This window comes from Sylvia atricapilla, chromosome 4, assembly GCF_009819655.1.
Source record: "Sylvia atricapilla isolate bSylAtr1 chromosome 4, bSylAtr1.pri, whole genome shotgun sequence".
Classification (NCBI taxonomy): Eukaryota; Metazoa; Chordata; class Aves; order Passeriformes; family Sylviidae; genus Sylvia; species Sylvia atricapilla.
Window position 1 is genome coordinate 51,957,172 of NC_089143.1, and position 24,476 is coordinate 51,981,647.

General features: G+C 43.3%; 1 protein-coding gene across 2 annotated transcripts in view; it reads left to right on the forward strand.

Moving 5' to 3' along the window:
* The window catches only part of UNC5C (unc-5 netrin receptor C), a 245,451-nt gene that overhangs the window by 181,520 nt on the left and 39,455 nt on the right, over window positions 1-24,476 (forward strand). For both annotated transcript variants that reach the window (XM_066317918.1, XM_066317919.1), the window contains exons 4-7: window positions 5,446-5,549; window positions 16,304-16,484; window positions 18,513-18,680; window positions 19,869-20,033. In XM_066317918.1, coding sequence (XP_066174015.1) covers window positions 5,446-5,549; window positions 16,304-16,484; window positions 18,513-18,680; window positions 19,869-20,033 — 618 coding nt within the window. The remainder of the gene's footprint in view (window positions 1-5,445; window positions 5,550-16,303; window positions 16,485-18,512; window positions 18,681-19,868; window positions 20,034-24,476) is intronic.

Here is a 24,476-nt window from a genome sequence, read left to right on the forward strand (position 1 = left end):
TCCTCTAACAGCAGCTAAAATTATACCAAACCATACTCACTTTTTCTCTAGTGCTTAAATTGTGGGTTTTTTCTTATGATGTGTTTAGGCTGTAGGTACTTACCTATGCAAAGCAAGCTATCTTCTGTATGGAAATACAGGCTTTTTGTGGAGATCTTTTCACGTTCTTCAACACTTGTTTTTCTGAAAGCACACACTGAACATATTTCTCTCACTGGCCATAGTTAATGTGACAGTTGTATAGAAAAAAAAGTGTTTTTTTTTTTTTTCTTTTTGTGCTCTTAATGTTTGCTTATATTTTAGATTGTTTGTTATAGGAGGAAAGTTGACGTTGGAGTTACTAGAAGGAGAAGAGAGTCTTAAAGGTCTGCCAAGGGCAGAAATCCATCTTTCCCTGACAGTAATGCTGCCTTGTTCTGTTCATCTGGTTTGCATCTAATTCCTGGCTGACAAGTGTCCGTTTTTCATGCTCATTCATTAGTCACCCTTGCATTAGCACCACGTTGAAGCGCCTGGTCTGCCTCTTATCACATTTCTCAGAAATGATAAAAGATATCCTTATATTTTGCCCACCCACACATCACAATAAAACCCTGAACAACAAAGAGGTAAAATATATTTGATTAAAAAGAAATTATAGGGTAGTTCTTTGCTCTTTCTTAGAAGCTGACAGGTAGAAAAGGAAGTGGGGAAATGACATGACTTCCTGTATAATCTGCTACCTTTGGCAGGCAAAAATTCAACTTTTGAGCGTTTTGTAAGATAAAAAATGCATTAAACATATAATGAAGTAATTTAGCAGTGCATCAAAAATTAGATCTAATGCCTCTTTGTCCAAAAAGCATAGCAGTTCAAAAGTAGAGTTAACAACATGGTGTACACTGAGAGACTGATTTCCCATTACTTTATTTCAGTTTTATGTTTGTGAAAATTCTCTTATTTCCATGCAGCTCTTATGCAGCCATATGTCCTTATCAGAGGGGGTTGTGCTGGAGTATTTCAGGAGTCTTGGAGGGAAGTCTCACCATAAGTATGCTGTAAACATGCTGCAATATATGCCACAATAGCACTCTCTGAATTTACTAGGACTATGCTTTAGCAGGGAAAAGAGCCTGGCTCAGGGTGGCAGACCAGAAATGCTGTCTTTGGTTTCTTTTGTGAAGACAGCCTTGAAGGGAAGGTAGAGGTGGGGTGAAGCTCATTGTGGGGTACAGGCTGTTCCCTGAGTGTGGCAGTGACATCCCCACCTGCAGTTGAGTGAGATCTGTCAGAGAGCTGGTGATAGATAAGGTAAGGCTCTTCAGCACCACTGTCCACCCTGGCTCTCTCCACTTGGGAATATTACCTGCGTATGAGGAGCAAGAGTATTGCTAACACCAGCAATATAGGATTATTCTACATCACCAAACTAATAATGGAAAGAAAGTACAGCTGCCTTTCTCTCTTGTCCCCCATTCGGAAGGTGAGGGTAGGGAAGGTGCTCCCTCAGCGTCTCAGTAGCTGAAGCTTTAATAATGCACACTGCCTCTTCACAGACAGAGAGGTCCTGATCCAGAATGGATCAAATGTTTTATTGATTTGCTTTTCCAGGCATATTTTCTGAAGATTGTTAAAGCTTCTTCTTTTTCTCTTTTTTTAACTGGGATGTATTTTATTAGTCTCTTACCATTCTCTGGGAAAATGAATCCCTTCTGTCCTCACTCACAAGCAATTGTAACTTAAATGACACTTTGAGAAATTGAAAAGTGCTATTGAAAATACTCTGCTTGGGAAAGATCCAAAGTCCCTTAGTACATTAGCAAGCTCACCTACTCCCAGCTGACAGTGAGGTTTCCATGATGGCTCTAATTGTTAAAAGGCAAAGGAAGCTGAAGATTGAAGAATTAGAAGGATGTCATTGTTATCTACAAAAAATCACAGCAAGGGCCATAGGAAAAAAACTAGTCATTTCAAAACCCACTGCTGTCCAAGCAGGGTGTTTCATGATCATTACAGCAGGTGATGAAGCTATTTCTCTAGGCCCTCTGTTTCTTCATCAGTTAAAAACCCATCTTGTGTGTGTCACAAACAGCCAACCTTACGCTTGGTTAGGTCAACTAACAGAAAGTGCCCTGCACTGTTGCCATCTGGAGCCATTTGTAGGGGACATGGCTGCTGTGGGAGGTGGTGGGATAAAGCTGTGAACACGTGGGAGGGAGCCAACAGGATATAAGAGCTCCCAATCTTGTAAATACACGATTATGTACCTTCACCCCTGCCAAATTAGTATAATTTACTCAATAGTATCTAATGGCTCCTTTGAGAACATTACTGCCTATTATGTCAAAGGCCCTACTTAGTGTATTTTTAGTTTGTGGATCATTGAAATGCTTGAACCCAGTGGTGCCATTCGAGCATCCTCCCACAGCAAGGCCCTGAGGATGGGGGCAGCCGGGAGAGCCAGGGTCCCGCAGGGTTACCTCACCTGCAGCAGCACCACTGCAACTGTATCCAGGGAAAAGGGGCTGCTCCTGCCGAGCAATTCCAGCTGTTGGTGACAAAGAGGCTAAAGGGGGACTTTTCTACAGTTATTACACATTTCTGGATTAACGCTATTTACTCTTGTATGCACTTAAACTTGAGGATTTTTCTAAAGGCAAGTGCTTTATGGGAGAGGTGATTATTGTGCGCATGAGGCAATGTGGAACCAGAGCTCTGTTAAATATTTCAGGAAGGTAGGCAGGACAGTAAATCAATATGTCAAGAAAAATATTCAGATTATTATCTAATCTCACTTTACTGTCTTTAGCCTGAACACCTGAAAGCTATTATTAATATGCTATTTGAAACTGTGCTTATATGCTTCTATTACTGTTACAGTAACTTCCTCATTTTCCATCAACCATGATATTAGAGCACAATAATTGTCTGCATTGTGCATGTGTGAGTACCTAAATGCACGAAGGTGTACCTGAAGGTAATCCTTTTCTTCTGAATATACCTATGGAACTAGCAATATTATGATCTTATGGGTACTGCTAGCAATATAACCCCAGCTGTTTGCTAATTTAAAGCAAACTGCATTGTCCTGGCATTATGTGTGCCCAGGATGCCTATCGGGCCCACAGGATGGGTGAGGAGCCTGGGCCCAAAGAGGAGTGTAACTTCCCAAGAAACCTGCCAGCTCCTGAAAGAGCTGCTCATTTCCATGTTTAACGTGCAGAGCTGCAGCAAGTCAAAACTCAGCATTTTGCCCTTGGAGTGACCCCCACCCATAGGTACCTGGAGGGTTTAAGGTTTACTCGAATGGAGCTGTAGGACCCACATGCCTGCTGGGTGACCTGTGGGAGATGGTGGGATGAGGCTGCTGCTGCTGGCAATGCATTGGGAGCTCTGTACACACATCAGAGACACGGTGTGGTTGCTATCACATGAATGAGCCTCACTGGATGGGAGTAACTCCAGTGTGACAGGGATGTTGACAGGCACAGCCTGGCAAAACTTGACATGTCATCCCTAAGAAACGTTCGTGTCCAAATTTTTGCTCCTCCTCTTTGTCCTGAGTTATCTGGTGTTGTAGGGTAAAGTCCCCTTCAGCAACAGCTGAGGTTGGAATGGTGAGGTTTGTAGTGAGGTAGCTGTGACACTGGTAAGTGCTTTCTTTTGACAGAAGGTAATCCCAACCAAGCAGAGAGCTGGGAAGAGCAATTTCTTACATTGCTGCTCTAGGATGTGCCAAAGCTCATCTCCATGCCTTAAACGATAGCCATAAATCTTGTCCCCTCAGAGAGGCTTTCAGTATTCCTCCCCCTGTGTGCCAGAGGGAGCAAGAATGCTGCTGGTGGGAAAGCAGTGAAGTGTGGGGCTGCTTCTCTCGTGCCTATGGTACAGATGAAGGACTGAGATACCTCAGTTTCCCTGGGGAAGTGCTTGGATGTCAGAAATTTGACACTATATCAAGTTAAAATGAGCATCTCCAGCTATGACAGAGCTTTTTCATGGTGCCATTGAACTGATACTTAATTCCAGGTAGTTGAACCATCATATTTTCCCAATATAGGGTAATAGATAGAGGTTTTATGCTATTCAAAGTTTCAGGGTATCAGAGGAGCTGATTTTGGTGGCAGCCGCTGTATCTCCTTTTCCATCTCTGCATTTGCCAGCCTCAGGTTTTGCCTTTTGGTAACACTGACGCAGGTCCTTGTGGGTCAGCTCTTAATCAGGTCTTGGAGGAAATCTAGAAGAAAATAACTCATTGTGTGGTTTATTTGTAAACAGGTTCAATTCAGTGATTTGTTTTACAGCCCAGTCATAGGTTAAGGCCTCAAAAGATGAAATATCTGACTTTTAAATTGTTCCCATATGACTGCGTCTTGTTGCCAGTATGACACAAGTATTTGTGCAACCTCACCGTGAGCTGATGTACGGAAATGGTTTGACTTCAGAACAAGAAGTAAAACAAAAATGACTGGGTTGTAAAGTTTTTGAAGTCGGGCCAGCTCTTTGATGTAACTTTGAGCATGGTTTCACATCCAACTGCAGAAGGAACCAGCAGCAGGGAGAAATATCCCCAGTAGCTACGGAGGCTGAATGCTCAGTTCTCCAAAGCCATCTCCCCCCTGGCACAGTGGAGAGGGTGCCAGTCCATGGCAGAAACACACACATAGTGATAAGGAGGGAGCTTCTCAAGTCCATTTTCCATCAGTGCAAAGATGTTATAGAAGAGTACAAAAAAGCCAGACTTTATAGCTGTGCAGTACCATGAAGTGGTCTGATCTTTGCAGCTGCATTCGACTGCCCCTGTCAGTCTTCCGCATTTCTGTGGTGCTGTGGAGAGATCCAAACATGGTTCAACTCCTTAAAGGGACTTTTTATTGTTATCATTATTACTACATTATTAATGATAATAATAATAACTTAGTGCTGTAGGGATAATGATGAGGTGTAGACAAATTAGCTAAAGCTGTAAAGTTAATGCTTATGAGCTAAAAGTACATTAAATCACAGCATGAGCACTTTCATCTAGGAGTTTAAGGCAACTCAGTTTATGTGCTGTAGTTTTACAGATTTATTTGATTTTCCATAACTTTCTTTAGAACTTCACTGGTGTAGTTTACAAACATGAATTACCTGAAGAAAGGACTTGTTTCACTTTTTGTCTAGTTCTGAAGGTCTGGATGTGACCTTCCATGGGAAGCCTTGGTTGCTCACTGGGTTCACATGCTGTATCACAATATTAGTAATAAATCCACTATGAAATCTTTGCTTAGTGTTTGAATGAAGTGAAAACATGACCCAGACTTTTTTTAATGCTTTATTTTACAGGGTGTAGAACTGCTGTTTTCTTTGTCTCTTGCATTTGCATTGAGACATATCGCATTGTCTCATCCAGTGTGGCAATCAAATGTAATTTAAATGACCAGCTGATAATAATGTTAATGATTTTATTTTCTTCTCCCTTCTCAGATCTCCGGAAAACTTTCGAGCAGGAGCCCTTAGGGAAAGAAGTGTCCCTGGAGCAAGAGGTCCTGCTCCAGTGCCGTCCCCCTGAAGGCATCCCAGTAGCTGAGGTGAGCAACAGCAGCAGTGTCTGGCACTGGGACATCCTAAGTAAGGCTGATGGGTGGCTAATGGTGCAGTGACTTACAGCAGGGTGTGATGAATGGGTGCTAATGGAGAGCTGACTGACTGCTGCTCATAGACAAGATTGATTAGGACCTGATTAATGGCTTCGGGTTGCGGTGCCTTGCTGGGCAGAGCTGCAGGCGGTTTGGTTTCAGTTTTTTCTTCCCTTTGAAAAATCACAATTATATCTGGTATCCACAGGACACGTAGCTGGGGGGACATATTAATACCAGCCTACTATCTTTCCTTTTGTTTTTGAAGAAAAAAAAAAGAATCCCTTATTCTGAGCGATTTCAAACATGTTTTACTTTTTAGTTTGCCAGACTGTATTTCACTCACATGTGTATGCATCACCCTGCCAACTTGGCATGAGAGGATGTAGCATGGTACAATGTGGGCCCCCAGGTAAAGCAGCACGAGGTTTGGGAAAGTAGAGGATGTATCTGTCTAATAAGCCATCTTCAGGGCCTTAGCTGTTTTTCCTACCGGCTTGTGAGTAAACCCAGAGCGGGTAGCGTGTCCTCCCCCTGCAGGAGCCAGCCTGCCCTTCAGCCGAATCTGTGCCTGACAGCAGCAGTGAGCAGCAGCTTCCCTGAGTGCAGCAGTGCCTCCAGCTTTAGACTGAGAGCTCGGGGAAAGGGGTTCCCTGAGTCACAGGGGGGCCTCTGAAATCCTAACTCTACTGCGGCTGTTAGGAGAAAAATTGATTGCTAATGACGGTAATTCCCCTATCTGAATTCTCTTCGGTTTTCCTCTACCACGCACAGAAGAAACTGTTGCCAACTTGCATTAGGATAAGTCAGACTGTCATGGCTAAGTAGTAAAGTGGTTGTCACTCAGCACTGATGGCTGATTTCTCAGGAGATGAAACTTAAAGTGCTACCTCCTCATCTAACCCAAGTTTAGCTTTAATCAGAATTGCAGAAACGTGTCCACAAACATCAGAAAGAATAATTAGCACAGAAGATTTTTCCCATTTTCTTGTTCCGTAGGCTGTTTTATTTCCCCATTAAGATCTCCGAAACTGTAAAGAGTGTTTAGGTGTGCCGAGCCAGCTTGCTGACAACTGTAATATTAATCAGTTGGGTTTTGTCAGGGACTTAGCAGCAGGTTTTTATTTTCCTTTCTGATGTTTCTTTGCATCAAATCAACTTCTTGTTGTAGCATGGCAGGAGTTTTTGCACTGAAGTATGTGCAGGGTAGTACTGGGGAGCTTCATTACCTTCGCTAGAAGCAGAGATTAACGCTGACGGGTCGTTCATCTCTGTGCAGTGCTACAAGCACCGCTGGAATTTCAGCAGCCAGGTCAATTGTTCCCTCAGAAAGGTCTGTTATACCCCATCACGTGGCTGAGACCCAAAGTGCATAATGTAACGTGATTTGTGGAAAGTGATCTCTGAAAATATCCTCTGTGAGCTGCTGCCATAACAGTTGTGCTTTTTCCTGCCTTTCAGTGTCCTGCTCACTCTGTCAATAGCTCTTCATGACGGTGCATTGACTGACTCTGAATCTTATTTGTATCATGGTCAGGGCAGACACCAATTAACACTTGGCAGGCTCAGAAATCTTATACTCCCTATCTGACATTCAAAAGAACCATTCTCAATGTGGATTTTTTTTCCTCTTCTGACTTTTGAAGTCAGAGAGAGATCAAACACCCAGATTGGACAGCTGCCTAATACAGCCTCTTTGTAGATTCTTTCCAACACTATTAAAAGAACAAAGACCTGAACACTAATGAATATGAATACCTTAATGTGACACTTTATTACAGCCACTTGCTGAAGCTAGGAAGATAAATTTAAGGAAAAAAAGGAAAGATGAAAGATAACTTGGTGGGTTTAAGGATTACATGATTATTTTAATTTAAAGATGAATGAGTTCTTTGTTTAAGACTTCATTTATTTGTTTGGAGAAGTTTCTGATTTGATGGTACAGGTAACTATAAGAAGGGCTTGGGAGAAGGCAGGCAGTAGACTGAGGCTGTTTTCCATCTTGTTGAAACACTGCTTTGATTCCAAGTCGAGTCGGGTAATGCATATGCTGCAGCTGTGAGCAGCATTTCCAAATGCTTTGGTGAGCATGTGCTTTAGATTCTTCACACTCTGGAAACTGTGTTTTGTTTAGGTTGGGGTTTTTTCTTAAACTTTCTGGCTTCTGAAGGAGTCACTGGATTTATCACCAAAACAGCTGAAGAAAAGCTTACACTGTGAGACTGTACAAAACGCACCCTCAGTGGAATGTGGTGCAGTGCTAGGGTCCACAGCTCCAACATCTTTCAGTTGCTTTTTCTCTTTGATTCCATTCTCCCCCTTCATTCTTTGTTTAGTTTGTTTTTGTTTTTTTCCTGGTATTTCAAATTGGTGAGAACAAGCATGCTCAGGGATAAATTCTGTCTTCTTTTCAGTATCTAGGGAGTTCAGTCTTATCAGTCCCAGCATACTTAATTGCAATTAACTGTGTCAAGCTCTTATGGATCAATGCTAGAGCAGATCTTAGGACTGCTGAGAAGCTGAACCACATAGCAACATAGGGTTTCTCCAGAGGGCAAAAGGACAAAGACAGAGATGGGCAGGCAAAGCTTTTAAAGCAACACTTACCAGTCCCTCAGATCTACTAGTACATGACAAGCATTAAGCAGGCTCAGGTCCTGGCCACTATGGAAAAAAAAAAAAAAAAAAAAAAAGCCCAAATCCAAGTACAAACAGATGTGTTTAAATACACCAGCCTCAGGGCCTGAGGTCAAATCAAAGCACATCTCCTTGTTCATTTGGGACAATGAAGGAACCAAGGGTTTCCATGGTCTCTGGAAAAACCAGATCAGCTTCTCTGCCATCATACATCCCTGCCCACCAGCCCCAACCAGCGAGGGTGTCAGCTGCACCATGGCATGCCTCCCCACTCCCAGTTTATAGCCAATATCCAGCTGAACAAACCAACAGGTTCTGAAACACCCAGGTAAATGTTTGGGCTGTTGCAATGCATGGCCCAGGCAGGCAGAAGAAGGACCAGCACAGGCACTGTTACACTGAGGTTTCCACACATAGCTGAGGAGGGAAGGGGCAAACTCACATATTTCTGCTCTGACAAAAAGAGAAAAAAATGAGTGAACATAAAACAAACCTGGGCACCCTGCCCTAGCTCTATGCTTCTCTGCCTTCTGCTTTTCCCCAGTGGGGAGAAGTAGGATAAGGTGGTGAGATCAGCAGTCTGACCCACCAGCTTCATGCTCAGTGGAAATCAGACAGCTGCAGCTCCCCAGCACAAACAGAAACATCCGTTTCAATCCCACTCTGCTCTCTGTGTGCGATTTTCTAAACCTAACCTGAGAAGGCAGGAAGGATCCCATTCTGTGACGCTCCAGTAGTAATGGCTGAGTTGATAGCAATTAACCCCTTAGCTCATTTAACTTGTTCTTTGAAAGACACCAGCATCATATTGCACATGAGAAAATATAGTTAGAGACACTGAGTCACATCAAATTAGCTCATTTGGGTAGGTTATAGATCAAAACACAAATGAGATGTAAGATTGGTTAATATGCCATAAGCTGCCAGATGAACTTTTGCTTTGAAATGTATGATTTGTGGCGCCTTTACGGGGGGTAATTGCTTCTTTAATTTCAATTGAGGTGTTTCACAGAGTAATTTAATTGCAGAACAGGGTGTAGTGTACAGTTTGGTGACCCAGTTGGGTTTAAAACTGGATGTGATATTTATCCACATTCATGGATTTAATTAGGAACTAGAGCAAGGGGAAAAGGATCATTGAGTCAAGAGGCAGAAGAGGGTGTTTTGCCGAGTCAAGACGACTGTGGCAAAAACTTTATTTAGCTGCTCTTGCCCAGGCAAAGGCCAGTGGAAGCTAGGGACTTTTCTGAATAGGCAGCTCCATCTAATTGATTTTTAATATGACTGCTGTTTGTGTTGTTTCCTGAGAACCTCTTATGTTTTGTAGTAGTTATCCCTTAATTGGAGTTCGTGTGTGCACATTTCCATGCAGGTGTGTGTCACTGAGACTGTTTTATATTCACAGGGGGAAAGTGAGCTCCAAGAGAGACAAGTAGAGGAGTTTGTGGCCACAAATGCTAATTGCAGAAAAGTGGCACTTTGCAGTGCCTTGTGACATACACCAGAACTGCCTTTGGTGTCAGTGAGAGGAAGAGTGGGGAGGGGGAATCAGGTTTGTGTAAAGGAGCACAGCCCAAAATGCATGAGGGCTGCTCGTCCTTCATTTTGGAGAGCCATTGGGTAAGGTCTGGCCATGCAGGGCTGTCCTCCAAAAGTACAGGATAAAGCACCCTGTGATTGTCAGCACCTGTTCCCCTACATTTCTATCCCTTTTAACAGACATTTTACCCCCTAGCCGGCTGATGGGTGGTCAAGTCACTCTTGCAGAGCATGAGACATAAGGTCACAACCTCCTGCTTGAAAGACTGGTTTGCATTTGGATTTGTGCTTTCCTGGGAAGTACACTGACTACTAGCCTTGTTTTTACATTTCCTACCAGTTCGTTTCCACAGTGCAGAAACCCATGCCAAGGAGCACAGGTCTTCTTCAGAACTTCTTTTTTGAGATCTGACTTTTCTATGGGATCTAGCCCTGTACTTTTCCTTTCTAGTCCAGTTCCACTGATGTTCCAGTTCCAGTGTAAGGGCACAGCATGCTCCAAAGTGAATCCAGCTGCTGAATGATTCAGTTGAGGCAAGGATAATCTGTAGGGTTGGAGAACAGTCAGACTTCTAGTTCCTCTACTAAATATTACAATGGAAGATTTTCTGTGAGAGCACTGACATGAACCCTGCTAGCTTACCCTCTTCTCTACAGCTGGCTTTCTGTGGCAGAGACAGCTCTGGGATTCTGGTGTAGCTAACACAGCCTACCTGTCCACATGATGCCAAAAGTGCCAGTCAACATGTGAGCTATGGGCCTCCAGTTCAAGCTCCTCTTTTAGATGGGAAAAGAAGCCCAGCAGCTTCTGATGGCCACATAGCAGATGCTGTGGTTTTCATTTAATAATGCCATGATCTGTGTTTGAATTTGAGACTGTGGAATAAAGTTCTCCACCTGCTGCTACCAGTACACCTCAGAAGTTTATTCTGAGGCTTAACTTCCCAGTTGTGTATAAAGAAAAGCTGTAATGGGCCTGGAGACATCCAGCATCTGTACATACACCCTGCAAGCAGAAAGCTGGATATATGTGTAATTAAGGAAGCGTTTCCACAGCAGGAACAACAGTTCTCCTTATTGGCAGCAGAAGCACAATAAGAGCAACTGAACAAAACAGCATGATGGTTTGCATTTGCTGTCTCATTCTCAGTATGTTTTGCAGTCTCTCATAGCTGTAATTTCAGTCGCTTTGAAGATCACGTCTTTTTCCTTTTATTTTCAATCTTAAATGTGTATGAAATAGCTTCCCAGTAAATAGTACATAGAGGGACAACGTCCTCTTCAGCAGACAGTTGCTGGGATGAAACCAGATCCAAAATCAAATAACATTCTTCAAAGAGGCACTCAAGCCTCAAGGTACCTAACGTTGTTGCTGGCTCATATGAAAACTGCTAGAGTTTTCTCAGTCTCGCTTAGACATCTCGTACTGTGTCTAAATGAGTAATAAGTGACACAAATGCTTTATTACTGGAATGTGCGTGTGTGTTAGAATCCAGGTGAAGCCAGAGAGCTGAGATTTGCCTGTGGCTGTTGGAGGTGATGCCAGCTCAGCAGGGACTGCTGCAAGGCGAGCCTTGCCACTGGGAGCAGTTGGCACAGCTGTAGAGAACACCAGCCACGATCCAGTGTGGATGGGGAACCAGATGGAAAGCAAGCCTGCTGTGTCAACCAGGCATGGGGAAGGCACGGGTGCAATGTTCTCGCCTTCCAAAATTACAAATTGCCTTTCATCAAGGCAAGTTTCTTGCTGCTCCCAGATGTTTGCATCTTGTTTCTTGTGGAAAATTGCACTGGCAGTCTTTGCCTGTGTCTGGAGGGTAGAAGACTTGCTGTTTTTGGCAGGTGCTCCTGGCTCTGAGGATGACTCTAGGGCAGGTTGGTGCAGAGAAGGCAATGAGCAGCTGGGATCCAGAATTCAGCCGACTTAGCTCTTGAGATTGCCAGACGTGCAGGGAACAACTGTTATGATCAAGAGGGCAGCATCTAGATGATATCACATTCCTTTTCCATCCTTGTGTTTCTTTCAGAGCAGATGTGTTTCTGCTCTACCAGTTTCTAAAACAGTCACGCATATGCAAGCGTGCCAAGAGATTTAAGTGCTGGTAACTTGGTATGGCTAAATTTGTATCAGCAATTAGCTTCTGTAATAGGTTTTCCTGCGTGTGTAATCGCTTGTGTGATTTATGTTCCCTGTGTTCGTCTAGTCTGCACAGAAGCCTGGCCTGGCTTTGCAAGTCTCAGTGTCTGTGTGTGCTGCTGCTGGAAACAGCCTGTGGCAGCACAGGTTTGGCTGCAGCTCCCAGGTAGAGCTGAGGTGGTTATTGCAGTTTTCTGTTCTTGCTGATGGTCTTGCTTTTTTTTTTTTTTTTTTTTTTGGTTGGGTGGCATGTGGCAGGTTCCTTCTGTTAATTAGAACAAATGTGCCAATTATGTTAATGTATCTCCCGATACCAATCAGTGAATGATTAGAGACAACACATCTGTCTCTCACCAGGGAGCAGGATGGCAGAAAAGACACTACAAGGTATGTTGTTCTAAATTACAGACACCTTGGATCGTGCCTTCCCTCGCTGGCCGCAGGGACAGCTCAGTCTCCTGCTCAGACTCACTTGCCAGCCCATTAGCAGCCCTGGCTGTGCAGCTCCAGTGCAGCTGGCAGGATCCCTGTGCCTCATGGAACTGCAAGTTGCATCCGGAGTGCTAAGGAGCCCTGACCAAAAGGTAGCTGGCTCCAGGTGTGCTCCAGCTTCTCAGCATCTGCAGATTCTGTTGGTCAGGTTTTCATTCACCACTCTCACACCTCAACTGGGGGGCCTTCTCTTGCTCGTCAGTTTGCAAACATATAACAAAAATATCTTCTTGTGTAGATAACTAAGAAGAAGAAAAGGGATTTTTTTGTCTGCTTTGTTCCAGGAGTTCGGTCTGTGAGAAAAAACACATGTATGTGGTTGTAATTGTAATTTTCCATAGCTGTCATCCCCCAAAGGGTACATTTACCCCATCCTTCATGGCATAATTTTTGCAAATTAAATGACTGCTGTTATGATAAGGAAAAAACTGATCCCATGCTTTTTCTACATATATGCATGACCATCAGTACATTTATCAGTAACAGCTGGAGGGATGTGCCTGATTTAATTGAATACATAAAACTTGGTACATGTTCAAGGATTGTTCTGATTATAGCCAGTAAATATACATCCTTTATGTTTAGGCAAAAGCAAACATCTACTCTCAAACATCTCCCAAGAGATGAAAAATGGAGGCATGAGGATGTGATTTGGTATCACCTTGAAGACAGGCTTTTTTGCCCTTTGAAGTGCCCATTTATATCCTGCTGCTCCCCTGTCCACTTGCCTGCAGGTGTACAGGTCTCTGGCACAGAAGTGTCCAGTGCCTTAGCTGCCAGTAGCTATTATTCAGACTGCAGAATTAAATTCAGGATAAGTTTCTGCACTGATGGGATTTACAGCCTACTTCAGCAAGGGGGCTGCACCTTGGGGAATGACATGGCATCAAAAGAGATCATTGCTTTTAACTTCTGTGATAACAGTTTGCATACTTGTCACTCATAAATCACACTGTCTCGTTCTGCTTGCTTCTCTTCTTATTTGACACTTGATCTCTTCCTACTTACGTGACAGAACAACCCTACTCCCACCTACTCTGGTTACCTCAAAAAAAAAAATCCGAGGTTTGGAGGCGCTGAGCACTGCAGTCACCTGCACCATAAAAATGGGTCCAACAGTAATTGAAAATAAGTACCAACAACAGTCTCACATACTGTATTATGTTTAATTAGTCCCCATTTCTACAAGGACTGAGGGAAAAAAACACAGCCACTAGAGGGATGTTCTCTTTTTTGTGTTGCTCTACTGATGGCTAAAATATGTGTGAAAGGAGACTCCCACTGTTTGTCAAATCATCCATCAGTTTCTTCCTTCAGATTTGACATTAGAGTTTGCAACATTAACAGACACCATGAAAACCTGGATGTCAGAAGACTGAATTAGATATATTAAAGAGATACCTTCTAAAAGAGATTGCATTTAGACATGCATACTAAGTACTGATGTACTCACAGAAAAAAAAGATACCCTGTTCTTCAAACTTTTACTGTTAGCAAATTCTATGAGACATTAGGTGAAAAAGATCTTTTTCCTAAGAGATTTAGTGTAGAGCCAGAGGCAATATACTGAATTATACAGAGCTGCTTTGTTTAGGGATTTTTTTTCTTTTTTTTTTTTTTCTTCCTTTTTTTTTTTTTTTTTTTTTGCATTGGCAACCTCTCTTTTCATATTATCTTTGGTGGGTTTTCAGGGATGATAGGGAATTCAATGCTTACAGCTTTAATTTTGTCTGCTCATTTGAGACCCAGATTGAATATGTATGTGCATTTTTGCAGAGAGAGAAAATATTTCAGAGAAGCAGTAAAAAGAAGCACGTGCTTGGGCATGGAGCCTTGGGGGTGGCAAAGGCTGCTAGAGTATCTTGTTGGGTGGGCATACCAGAAATATTTTAAGCTGAGCCTTAGACCATGTGGACCATAGTCCTGTCCTTACTAGTGTCCTGCGGTCCTCAATGTGCAAAGCAGAGGAAGAGTACAGGCAGATTTGAAAGTGGGATGTACAAAGCTCTGGCAGTGTGAGTAGCATCTTTTACAGCCCTGGCATAACCATCCCAGAAATAAAGAGTGATGTTAAAACCAAAGAAATACATGGGCTTTGTGTGAGAGGCAGCAGTTAAATGGCAGCACACCACTGATGGAGATAAGCTTCTGGCTTGTTTTTCAGTCTAGAATTCATGCCGACTCGGCCTGCAGGTGAGGAAGGAGCTAAATACTGCCATTGACTGAACAGGAATCTGTCTGTCTTGATTATACTTGAAACCTATTAAGATTCAAGAAAGGCGGAAAAACAAGTTTAGTCATTCTGTCAAGGAATAACAGATTATTGACTAAGAGCTTGTATCTTCCGTGGTGAAACCATTGCGATGGTGATAGAAATACAGCCTCCAAAGTTTTATGGTTTTTTCTTCCTCCCCTGTTCCTGGCAGACACGCATTTCCATTTCCAGAGCCCTTGTTACACCACTGTCTTCAAGCTCCGCAGTATCTGCAGCTGTGAGGCTGCCACATCCCACAGTGACCTTCTGTGAAAGAGAGGGGCTTAAACCAAGCCTTCCTTGGAGAAGCGGCTCTGCAGTCACTAAAGGTGTAAATCTTTGGAAGCAGCTCATACCTGAATTGCATCCACCCAAACTGGAGTCGGGGAGCTGGAGCTTCCAAGCCCACATCTGCCAGCACTGGTCTTGCAGAATTGACTGCCTTTGTCTGGGGGTGAATTGAGCTTCTGTGTTGAACAGCAGGAGAAATCATTGGTTTTTCTCGCCATGTTTTGGGGCAGTCTGTACAGCTGTCTCAGGTGGCTTTTGGGGTATGTCAGTGCTTGGGTAGTTTCTCAAATGTCTCTAGAAAAGTGGAGTCTGTGAGAGAAGGACTTGGCTGCTAGCACCTCACAAGTCTGATGAGTTGATTGTGGTTGTTTTTCTTCCTTTAATTAAATCCTGGGCACAGGCTGAAGTGATCCAGTGACGTGAAGTCCCAGCTTTGATCCATGCAGGGCCCCAGTCCTGTCCTTCAGCATACTCAGTTCAAATGAAAATGAGCTACTAGATTTGCAGCCAAATTATATTAGAGTGGCTCACAACAGTCAGCTGGGATATAACAGGGTGTTTTCTTAGGAAGGCAATAAAGAGAATATTGTCTAGATTAAAAATCTCATATAAAAATATTTTTCTGTGCAACCAAGGAAATCATGCTTTATTAAAGTAAAATATAGGTACCCAAATAAAGAGGAAAAATAAGCACTGATGTCCTTGTGATTTCCTATTTCCTTGGTAACTGACTCTATTTTGTTTCATTCTCACTGAAGCTGGACTATATGCATGTGAGTGCAAGTGTACTTAAAAATATTGGGATTTGTGATTTATAAGTGCTACTCACTCTAGTATAGAGCCTCATGCTTTTAGACCCAGGCCAGGTACCTACAAGGTTACTGCATTATTAACTGCCTAGTTAGGCAAGATATGGAAAACATTGGGTGAGATCTGTGCTGATTTAGGGTTTCTGATGTTGTAGGAGAGTTTTCTGTTTGCAGATATGCTCCTCAGGTATCACCCTTTCCTTTTGCCTTTTGACTCTGAAAGCACAGATGCCCTTTTCCCTGTACAGTACCTGGCAGCCTTTGCAAATGCACTGATGTTTTCAAGGCAAGGCAAGACAGCTGTTGTGTGGAAGGGTGGGACAAAAGGGGACTTGAAGGAAAGGGTAGGCATGCAGAGTGTTCTCCTGTTTTTCTGCCCTGGCGTTTTATTTTAGTTGGAGACGTTCATCAGGTGAGTCCTTCGTTACGTGCCTTGGCTCGTAGTGTTTTCTGGGATGAGCAAGGCAATCAGAGATACTGTGTCTTCCGCGTTGGTGTGACTTGGTGCTGACTCACTGCCTCCCCTCTGGCCCTTTGAAACCCCAAGGTGGAGTGGCTGAAGAATGAAGAGGTGATTGATCCTGTGGAAGACCGAAACTTTTACATCACCATTGATCACAACCTGATCATCAAGCAAGCCCGGCTTTCTGACACCGCCAATTACACTTGTGTGGCAAAAAACATCGTGGCCAAAAGGAAAAGCACCACAGCGACTGTGATAGTCTATGGTAGGTGATGCCTTGTATTGTTGCACGTGGATGGACACGCACTCAGAGCAGGAGGTGGGGCAGGAGGGGGATGCACAATGCCCCTGGGCAGCTCAGGCTGCAGTCAGTGCCCAGGCTGGGCTGCCTGTGCTCCCTGGTGACTTGCAGCCACACACAGGGACTGCAGTCAGGGGGCACTGCTGAAATCCCTCAGAAGTCTGATGGCTTGTCTTATTGGTGACAGGCAATGGTGTTGAAGGAGGAACAGCCTCGCTGGAGAGAAGGCAGCTGTTCCCTTGCTGTAACACACACTGGCTGCATACAGCAAGGAGCCACCAGGGCACATCCTCCAGCACGAGTGTCCAAGGCATGGCTTACAGCCAACACAGTTCATGTTCACCCTTTTCAGATATGAGCGAAACTGATAGAGAGTTTGTGCTTCCAGTGACTGGTAAGCATGTCAGAGTTCATCAGAATCCACCATCTTCTTATATCTCTTTAAATAAGCTTTTTTTTGGTACCTACTTCCAAAACATACTCTGACATCAAGATCAAAGAAGCAAAGCACTGTGGAACTGCAGTTCGTAGGCACACAGCCTAGCTTAAAACTAAACATCAGGGAAATATAAAGCATGGGATAGCATTATTCTGTGTCAGCATCCACAGTCCTGATAAGACTGAGGCTGGCCCTGCTTTGTCTGGGAAAGGATGGGATTCCCTCTTCCAGCCTGTGTTGCACTGCAGCTCTGCCTCACCAGTCCAAGCCTTTGCCCCTGCAGAGTTATTTCCCCAAATGCTTTCCAGGTGGGGGTATCCACCAGAACAAAACCTGCTCTGATTATGTGCCAGCTGACTGAACTGGTGTTTCTTACAATCAGCTTAATTATAGGATAGACAAGTAGGAAAATATCCCTATGATTATCCCTAATATTCATTTCATATTCAGGGTAGCAGTTAGATTTAATTGTGAGCAGTTGCTTCTCCGAAGTTACAATGAGAGCTTTTTACTTTAGTTTTTATAGAAAACTGACTGAATTGAGTTGATTAGCAGTGCTTTTGATATTGAGGGATGGACCATGCAAGAGCACCATGTTTTGTAACTGAGATGAATGCAGAAACATAAAGATGTAGGCGTACTACAACCCTTCCTCATACACATACGGAATTTTTTTTCAAAAGTGTATTCAAGAGACGTGTAGGGAGCAGGCAGTTTTATGTTTTGCTGCCAGAGCTGCTTAAGGGTTGTGTCATATTGCAAACAGTTGGGTTTAGGGAATCCGAGCAGTTAATATGCTATTACCCATACCTGACAATGACATTATTATGTAGAGCAGCTCAACTCCTTCTTCATCCCTCCATCTATCCCAGAAACTGTGGTGGGCAAAAAGGAGAATCAGCATAATTATCTTCCCAGAGATAAATATCTTCCCAAAGTCCAACAGAAAGAAATGCATTTAGTGTTGGCTCATTCTGAACAGCTTAGGGAAGTGCTGGGGCATTTTTATATGCACCAGCTATGTCCACAGAGGCGTGAGTGACGTTGTCCTGAAGTCACCTTCTTGAAAGAAAGGGAAAGAAAATTGTTGATATCTAATGAAAGCATGGGGGTCTCTCAGCATGCATAGGTGATGGGTGCATCTGAGCATGAATGGGAGTGAGCATGTGATCTCCCTCTGGAAAATGGTGCAGCTTTCAGAGCACAGGCTTCTGGCTGCCAGAGCTCTCTGAACCTGCAGGGATTTTGGTCATACACACTCCACCAGGCGCTTAAGGCTGGGTCAGGTTGGTTTTCAGGATAAGGCAGGTCACCTGCCAACCCTAATAGACATCAAGCGGTGTTCTTCATTCAGCATCAGCATTTCTTCAGCTTGTGCAATGACTTCTGGCATACACTTGGTGTGTTGGAGACATGGATTTGTCCCTGCTCAGTGCTGTTTCTCATGCCATCTCTTGTGGCCACTGTTCAGGGTCACACAGAGCCAGAGGTGCCTGGGGGCAGCCCAGGCTGGGCTGTTCGTGTGACCAGGCTCTTTTTGTCTCTCTTTGCAGTGAACGGAGGCTGGTCCACGTGGACAGAGTGGTCCGTGTGTAACAGCCGCTGCGGGAGAGGCTTCCAGAAGCGCACCAGGACCTGCACCAACCCTGCCCCGCTCAACGGCGGCGCCTTCTGCGAGGGCCAGAGCGTCCAGAAAATAGCTTGCACCACTCTGTGTCCAGGTTCAGTATGAACAGCACACATAAATACTCTGTCATCAGTCATCTCAGGAGAACATTATTAGCTGCAAAAGCTTCTTTTTCATTATTAATAAATATGACATTCCAGGGAATTAACATTCAATTGTAGTGCATAAGTAGATAAAATAGTGAGCACATCTTATCAAGCAGCACGGGTTCCAGCCCTTCTTTCTCACACTGCTTGCACTGTGGTCTCAGCTCTTATAATTCAGGGGATTTGGGGAACATTCAGAGCTTTAAAATGTAGGAGATAAAGGTTGAAAGCTCTGGAAAAGAATTGAGATGTGAATATAGAAAGCAACTGTGATGTAAATATGTTTGCAATGTCTGTTCAGTCCAGCTGTCTCAGCAAGTAAAGCATCTGGGCTGTGGATATTAAATTTGAGGCAGATGTTTGCCTGACATATACAATTGTCAAATACAAAGGCATCTTTTATTGGAAAGAGATGTGTATCCATAGTTTTGGAAGTTATTTAAATGTAAACTTCTGAAAAGTATGAAATTGTGCAATGTAGTTGGTGACTTCTCTGTGATAAAATTCTGCCATCTGTCCCACTGTCCAGTGCCCTCCTACTATGGACCCATTCAAATCGATGTCAGTAAGGCCATCTTCAGCATGTGAAGTTTGGTAATCCAGCTCTGTCACTGAAACAATTTTATATATTGTTCCTCAGCTGTTCATTTAGTGCTTTTGAAAATAATTTGCAGGATTTTGAAAGGTGCCAAACACATTCCTGGTTCTGTTCATCTGAAATGAATTGATGCCTCTGGAGATTTCTTTTAATAAAGAATATTTAACCTTAAATATATTTCTGTTAAAGAAGAGTTTCTGGACAACTCTAAGCTCTGTTTAAAAATGCCACCATTCCCCTGCCACAAAATTAAATTATAGATTCCTGACTTGTTGCTTGTGCACTTTGAGCACAGATCAACTGGTTAGAACTTTATAGAAAGGGGAGGAAAGACTAGAAATGGGGCCAGGGCAAAGAGAAGGGAGATGTGGGGGTGAATGTGCATTTGCAGGCCAGAAGTAGAGGGGCAGGCTGATGATCCTTCTGCCTTGCCAGGAATGGCTGGGAGCCGCACACTGGCTTGTGCTGACACGTGCATCGCTCTGTCTTGGTGTCACTTTGTGTACCCCTAACAAGGTGTGTCCTCTCCTTGTCTCAGTGGATGGCAAGTGGACATCCTGGAGCAAGTGGTCCACCTGTGGCACGGAGTGCACCCACTGGCGCCGGAGAGAGTGCACGGCCCCAGCTCCCAAGAATGGGGGCAAGGACTGCGAGGGACTGGTGCTGCAGTCCAAGAACTGCACAGATGGGCTCTGCATGCAGGGTAAGTGCTCTCTCCAGGATCTGAGATGTATGTGGCAAACCCTGAAATAACTGCTGATCAGCATCAATGACCTAAATTCACAGAACCATTTGTAGGAGAAATGAGTTAGGGACTGGTTCTCAACCAGTCTGGACGCTCCACTCCTCCTGCCTGAGGAATATGAAACAGTGAAGAATTAGAAAGAGTCATAACTTCTGCTGCCTGCCTTCCCCACCAAACAGCCCTCCTCTCTATATTGGCTCAGAGAACCTTGTCAGTGGTTCTTACAGCACTGCAAATGGAAAAATAGAGCATTTAGAGCAAAGCCAGCATTTTCAAGAGTAAACTTGGCCAAGCAGATTGGCTTCTGGTTTCTTACTGTCAGGAATGGTGAGTGCATGTGTTTCTATTTATAATAGGTATGCTCCTCTTTGAATTTCGAGTGACCTGTGGTAGAAAGAGGCACCCTGCATCAATGCAGTGCTGATGCAAACTTCCTATCTGGTTGCCAGCATGTTGCTGCCTCATGGAGATCAGCTCTAGCACTATAGTCTATTCCACATATGCCTATTCATGCAGTGGTCCTGCCTTTCTGACTAATAGAGAGAGAATGAAATAAAAGCAGCTGTTAAGTATTATTCTGATACACACTGATGAACAATTACTCAGCTCTACACTCCATCTCTTCTCAAAAATGATGTCTTCTCTGGTCTGCTGGTGCATCAAAGCTCCCTTTCATGTTTCATTAGTACCATAACCTGAGCCAGAATCCTTGCATACAGCTCTTTCCTATTCCTTCATCCCATCTCTCTGCAGTAGCTCTCTGTGAAGCCTCAGCTCTCTGTTGTCCAAAGAGTTGTGGCTGTACCCCTCCAGTACCTCTGTGTCCAGATCATAAAGTGCTCTGAGTTCCATCATAAAAAAGGAGTAAAGAATTCTTATTATCTGAGGCAGGTTACTTTTGACTGAAATATTCATGATGACAGAAAATGACACTACCAGCTAATAAATTGGACTGGTCTTTGAATAAGTGCTATATAGGACAGCTACTATGTTAATAGTTATCTCTGACCTACCCTATGGCACAGCATGACCATTTACTTTGAGGTTTCCCAGTTTTACAAATATCTTACTTGAAATGGCTCACACAAGCATTTCCATCATGTTAAAAGCTATTAGTCAATGTCAGTGGTCTGTAAAGCTGTAATCCCTCAAAACACTTGTTTTTGTGGTGCAGTTGGAAAAGTAACATTCAGAACTCCTCTCTTTTTCCTTTCTGAGGATAGTGAAAAAAATTCAGCTGTGTCTTACTATAAGCCCTGGTGACTTTTTTTGTAAGGAAGCAAATGCACTCCTAGTTCCAGCAGTGTTAATCAGTCATTATGGCAAATTAGGAGGAAAAGATGCATTTCCCCACACAGAAGAGCTCTTCACTATCAGATTATATTTAGACAGGTGTATGTCATCTTTGTGTATGTGCATAAAGAGAGCCATTTAAGCAGAAATCTTGAGGAAAAGTAGATATAATAGTACAGCAGAATAAAAAGCCCTGTAGGGATCTCATTTATCTGTTGATGGTATATTGCATTTTATTTGTGAAAGTGGATGCTGAGTATAAAGCAGAGGTCTTCAGCAGGAGAGAGGGTGAAACTGTTGTGAATCCTATTCTGCTTCATATATATGTATATAAAAAATGGTAATGAAAAATATGCAGTCACATAATGACCTGCTTAGCTCCAGGGGCCGTGATAATCCTTCAGTGTTGGAATTTAATGGCAGTGTTTTAATGGTGTCTTTATACTCATAGGGTTTCATATACCTGTAAAACTTCCAGTCCTGCTCCCTGATCCATCACTGCTGAGAAGATTGATTTGCTGTACTTCATGGTGGTGTGCCTGCTGCTCTCTCTCTCTCCTTCCCTCTCTTTTTCTTTATTTATCTTTCTCAGTTTATGCAGAATCAATCTGAGCACTTGTATTTTTGCCCATGTGGATTTAGATTCACAGAAAATCTGCCTGCTGAGCCAGGAAGACACACAGCACTACTTTCATTCCTAAAACAACATGCCTCTTTCCACATTACTTGAGGCTTTGAGGGTCTGGAACTGACAATTCTCCTAGCCTGGGCACCTGTAGATTCACAACAGTCTTTCCCAGTGGCTTCATGCTACTGGGTTCTGGCATGGCACATGTGGCATGGAGGAAGCTTCAGCCACCTTTTCTCTGTGGCCACAGCCCTCTGGGAGATCTCTTGGCCAGCTTCTTACCTGCACCATAGTCAAATCCTGTTCCTAAGTGCCCTGGTGCTTCCTCCTTACCGTCAGTCTTTAGTGAGAGCTTGCAGGTTGACACTGTGGTGTAGTTGAGGTCAAAGAATCAGTAGGCAGACATTCTTGCCAAGAGTCACTAGCCTGTTGCTCTGACAAAAACTCACTTGTAAATATATATCTCTATATAGCTGCGTGTAAAAGATATCCTGGAAAATGCTGGATTGAATGAGTCTAATTTACAAGCCCTTTCTCTTCCAGTCTGTTATTCACTTCAGTAGCATCAGCTGGATAAATCAATAAGCTTTTTCATCAGGCTTCCCCTGCTCCAGCAAAGAGCACAAGTCTGCACCACTATTGATTTCTGTGGGGATAAAAACAGTGGAGCTTTCTCCATCCCTTGTAATTACAGTATTTTACACCCAGAGCTGTAGTTTGTGCTTACCACTAACTGTGGCATTTCTCATGCAACTCTGCTGTTGCATTTATTCAGACTAATCATCTTGCTGGTACACACATACTCTCCTGTATCCAGTAGTTAGTGTTTTTCCATTAAAATGAAGGGATGAACAGTCATTAAACTAGAGAGCCCACAGAGAGCCAGCAGGCTGAATTGAAGAGGAAAAACAGATGTAGTGAAAATTTAGGGCAGTCACTGCTATTTTAAGTTTTCAAGTACACAATATTGTCTAGCAGTTCCCATTATAACAATTTCATAATTCCCATAATAGCATTAATACAATCTTCTGGAACAAAATCTGCTGTAGGTGTAAGAAGAATTGGCTGGTTACCACCCACGCTAGTTGCATTATTGCCTCCATAGTTGCATTATTTCCCATTTAATGTATGAGTACTGTGGTAAATACTTCAGTGCAAGGAACAACACTTCTAAAGGCACGCACTGCATCTCACAGGGGATTGCTCTGAACTGAAGCACTGCAATTAGCCCTTCACTCGTATCACCTAATGACTTTGGTGGGTGTTCTGTGCAGGGAATTAGAAAGTGAAGCACTCTCCTGCTGCCTCAAACTTCAGGACAAGTAGTTCCCTTCACTAGGTCACAAACATTTTTAAGGCAATGTACCAGGGGAAGTCTTTTTGCTGGACTCTGGAATCCGTGCGAGATCGCTTGTGTGGTACAAAATAGATGCTTCTGCATTTCATTTTGTGTAACATTCTGCTGATAGTCAAGAAGAGGTGGACAACCAATGAGGAGAGTTAGCTGTGCTGCATAGTTATGCTGAAGGCTTATTACCTGAGTTGTGACATGCAGCTGTCATGCTCACAGCATGTCACATATATCCTTTCTGTTGGGGATCTGAAGTGACAGATCTGTATTATCCCTGTCCTGAATGAATAAGTACAGCGAGTCCATAGGCATGAGGTTAGTGCCTGCTGGTCTTTTAAGCTTTTCTGAAATCATGCCTGGGACATGCAGGGTTGGCACTAGCTCAGTCAAAGGGAGACAACCAGTGCCCCTTTTTGCTTTAGTCGAGCACTGTGGCTTTTCATAAAAGGCTGGATAAGCTGTGCTTTAATTTTTTTGTTCAAAACACAAAGCTGACTGTCTTACAGCAACAAGCAAAATAATGCAGAAGCATATGTTGTTGCTTGAGAACTATGAGTTATATAGTTACACAAATGTTGCTCCGTGAAGTAAAATTGCTTACTTTATACAGCCTCACAATATGGAATAAAAATCTATCATTGAATAGGAACAAAAAGAAAATTTCCACCTGGGAATCATTGCCAAGGGTCATCAGATCCAGTATGGACTTTGCCTTTGTTTCTTGAGCATGAAAAGACTGAGATGTGCTACTGTCATTAAAAAATGGAAGAAAAGATTCAAAATATCTTCACTTGGTGCTACAGACAATACTCTGGACTAACTCTCAGGTCACTCTGGTCTTCTCCCTGCATGCAGCTTACCTACTTGGAAATGCAAATAGCAGATGCACCACTGGAGGAAAAGACACAATACTGTGGTGAAGATGCTATTACCAGACTAGTAATGCCTTAGAAAAGGTTGCCTTCTAGTCAAGGGTGGATTGATGTGACTTGGTGACAGCAAATCTGTATTTGCTGAGTGCTCTGAAATCCTCATCTGAAAAGCAGTATGAAGTTCATAAGGTTCCCTCTTGCAATGGTAGTGCCTAAGCAAGTGAAAAAGATACAGTTTATCCTGCTTGGGCAAGAAA